At 33.6% G+C, this 3,361-nt stretch overlaps 1 protein-coding gene across 12 annotated transcripts in view; it reads right to left on the bottom strand.

Annotated features, from left to right (window-relative positions):
* The window catches only part of Chd9 (chromodomain helicase DNA binding protein 9), a 225,957-nt gene that overhangs the window by 63,211 nt on the left and 159,385 nt on the right, over positions 1-3,361 (bottom strand). For all 12 annotated transcript variants that reach the window (XM_023721770.1, XM_023721774.1, XM_023721772.1 and 9 more), the window contains 2 exons: positions 1,488-1,683; positions 65-232 (listed from right to left, as the gene is read on the bottom strand). In XM_023721770.1, the coding sequence (XP_023577538.1) occupies positions 65-232; positions 1,488-1,683 (364 nt within the window). The remainder of the gene's footprint in view (positions 1-64; positions 233-1,487; positions 1,684-3,361) is intronic.

Genomic DNA, 3,361 nt, shown 5'->3' on the forward strand with positions numbered 1-3,361 from the left:
AAAAAAAACACAAGAACCTAAATTAAAAGAAAATATATATATAGAGATAGATAGATGTACATACACCACCAACTGTACTTTCTCTTCCACTCATGCTCTGTAACACAGCTTTATCCAGGCCTAGTTTCAGACTGGCTCGGTCGAACATCTCTCTCTCATATGAGTTGCGAGTTACTAATCTGTAGACTTTAACTGCTTTGTTCTGACCAATTCGGTGGCAACGAGCCTGGGCCTATAAAAATTTTAGAAAGGTACACATTCAATTATTTTCACAAATGAACTGACTATACGGAACATAAAACTGTGACAATTTATGGACTACAATTCTAAATAAGAAATTAAGGTAAGCTTAATAAAATGAGAAATGATCTTACAAACAGAAGAAAGTTAAAATTTAACTTTAAACTTAAAAGAATATCAATTCATGATGCATCACTGTGTATTAATAGGGGAACAATAGAGCAACTCTAATCTGAAAACCAAAATACTCCAAAATCTTAAACTTTTTGAGGAATACCATGACACTACAAGCACAAACTTCCACATCTGATCTGATATGAAGGGTTAGACAAAACACACACACACACACACACACACACACACACACACACAAATATTGTACAAAATTACCTTCAGGATATATACACAGAGTACTTTTGAAACATTTATACAAAGTATATGCATAAATGAATTTTGTGTTTACAGTTGGAATACCAAGACATCACATTATATATTTACATCAATTTAAGCATAAATATACTGAAAAGATCATAAGATAATACAGAAAAATGTAGAAATTTAAATATGGACATTAAAGCTTGAGTTGTCTTCAAATAAAATTCTATTTGTAGATTTTGGGTTCATTTCTAACATTAAAAGTTGAATAATTCCTTATCCAAAATGCTTAGAACCAAATATTTTTCAAGTTTTAGACATTTCTGGATTTGGGAATATTTACATATACTGAATGAGAGAAACTAGAACTGGGGAGATAGCTCAGAGGCACAAACACCTACTTGGCAAGAGGAAGATCCCAAGTTCGATCCCTGGAACCCTGGGCATGCCATCCCAGCCCTGGAATAGGGCATGGTGGCACACTCCTATAATCCTAGCACTCAGAGATTGAGACAGGAGGACCATTAAGAGTTCCAGATCACCCTGGGGGATACAAGGCCAGCCCAAACTGCTTAAATGTAAGTAGTCTCAAAGAGAAAAAAAAAAAAAAAAAAGAGGAGGAACCTAGAGTTTTTTGTGTTCTCAGCAAATACTCTAGTATTGAACTACATGCCCAGCCTCCACAAATTAAAGAATAAAAATACTGTGTCACCTACCCACACTTACTAACAAATTAGACATTTTTAGAAGTGCAATTTGTATTTTATTATCATTAAAATTAAAACATTTGAGGGATAAAAATGAGATTTAAATTACTAAAAAGAGTTGCATGAATTTAAAAAAAAATTGGCATTATGAATGGAATTTATTACCTGAAGGTCATTTTGAGGATTCCAATCAGAATCAAAAATTATGCAAGTATCAGCTGCAGTTAAGTTGATGCCCAACCCACCGGCTCGTGTACAGAGGAGAAAAACAAATCGATCTGAGTCAGGTTTACTAAATCGATCTATAGCAGCTTGTCGAAGATTCCCTCTGACTCTCCCATCAATCCGCTCATACAAATATCTATCGAATAAAATGCAATTAACTTAGATGTATATAATGAAAACGGAGGCACAGTATAGTAAAGTTAAAGTCAGTTTTCTTGCAATTTTATGTTTACTATAAAATTTAAAAATATCATTCAAATGTTTTCTGGTTTTATTCTTCTTGATGTTACTGCTAAGAAGAAAACAAAATACTAAACTTTTTTTTAGAAGTCGGAATTCTTGAATATATAGGTAAAACAGAATTGCTGTAAATATCATGTCTAGTAGCTGGAATAAAACTAAGACAATTAATAAAAAATACCAGGCTGATTTCATCATATTAAGTTACTTTTCTCCAAATGAGCAATGCCTTTCACAAAGCTATATTGGAGAAGCCTACGAATATTTCTCTATGTTCTTATTCCATGTTACTGTCTCAAGGGGTAAACCTGCTTATATGTTATAATCTAATAAGGACAAAATGACATTTTCTTAATGCAATCATTCATATTTGTCTGATCTTTTAAATTTTACACTTCCTACTTTTAACATAGCCAAAGCTCAAAACTTGTAAGTCATCTATAAAAATGAAATACATAAAAATTTAGAAGGTATAAAAGAAATGTAATTTGGCAGTAACAATACACAATGTACTAACCATTGTTACTCTCCTAAAATCTTGTTTTGAGATTTTGTACCATTGTTTTTATTGTTTTTCTTTAAAATAAAATAACTGATGTCAAAAAAATAAATAAATAAAAATAAAAATGAAAAAAAAAAAGAAAAAAGAAAGAAATGTAACTAGTATTAATGTGGTATTTGCCACATTTCCTCTGGTTGAAGACATTTCTTTCCATATATGATTTTCCATTGTTTTAGCACTACCTCTATATTATCTCTAGTAATAGCAAAACTAGGTCTGATTTCCCCTAAAGTTCCTAACGACAATGATAAAACAGGTTTTCTATGAAATTCATCATAAAGGAAATTGTACACATATTTGTACAAAATTATTTGTATACAAGGATCAGGAAAACTTAGGAATGGTTATTTTTAGAAATATTGGAATGTAATCTTTCTACACTTATACAGCATAAAATGAGGAAAATACATATTTTAGAAGAAAGCTACAGAAGTGGAACACAGAAAATGAAAATGGAACCAAAGGCTGAAGATATACTTCAGTTGTAGAATACATGGTTAGTCTGTACGAGGACTTGGGTTTTATCCCTGAGCCAAGAAAAAAAAAAATCAAGAAGAAAAAAAGATGAATAGGAGACGACACGGGGCCCGTGGATCCTCATTCGACCCAGAGTACAGGCCCAGCAGGGAACCCTTCAGCAGAACTCCCTGAAAAGAGGCTAGAGGCAAGACCCACCCAGCTGATTTAGGAGCAGAACATCTTCCCAGAGAGACACAAAGGATTCAACTCTAGCGCCTGCAGCAGAAAGAAGTGGAGCACACAGCCAGAAGCAAACAACATCCACCTGGAGGAATCTGAACTTCATAGATCCGGACCTGGTGCTAAAGTAATAACTCTATCTAAGCTCTACACCAAAGGTCAGAAGACAGTGGTACACAAAATGACAAAGAGAAGGAACAAAATGCAGTCTCAGGCCCCGAGTCCACCCAGTACAAATGCAGAAGACACTAGCACTGAGGAAACTGGAAATCACACACCAGATATCTCTGAAATAATAGCGTTGACTGTAAAG

Source organism: Octodon degus, unplaced genomic scaffold, assembly GCF_000260255.1.
Source record: "Octodon degus isolate 3935 unplaced genomic scaffold, OctDeg1.0 scaffold00085, whole genome shotgun sequence".
Lineage (NCBI taxonomy): Eukaryota > Metazoa > Chordata > Mammalia > Rodentia > Octodontidae > Octodon > Octodon degus.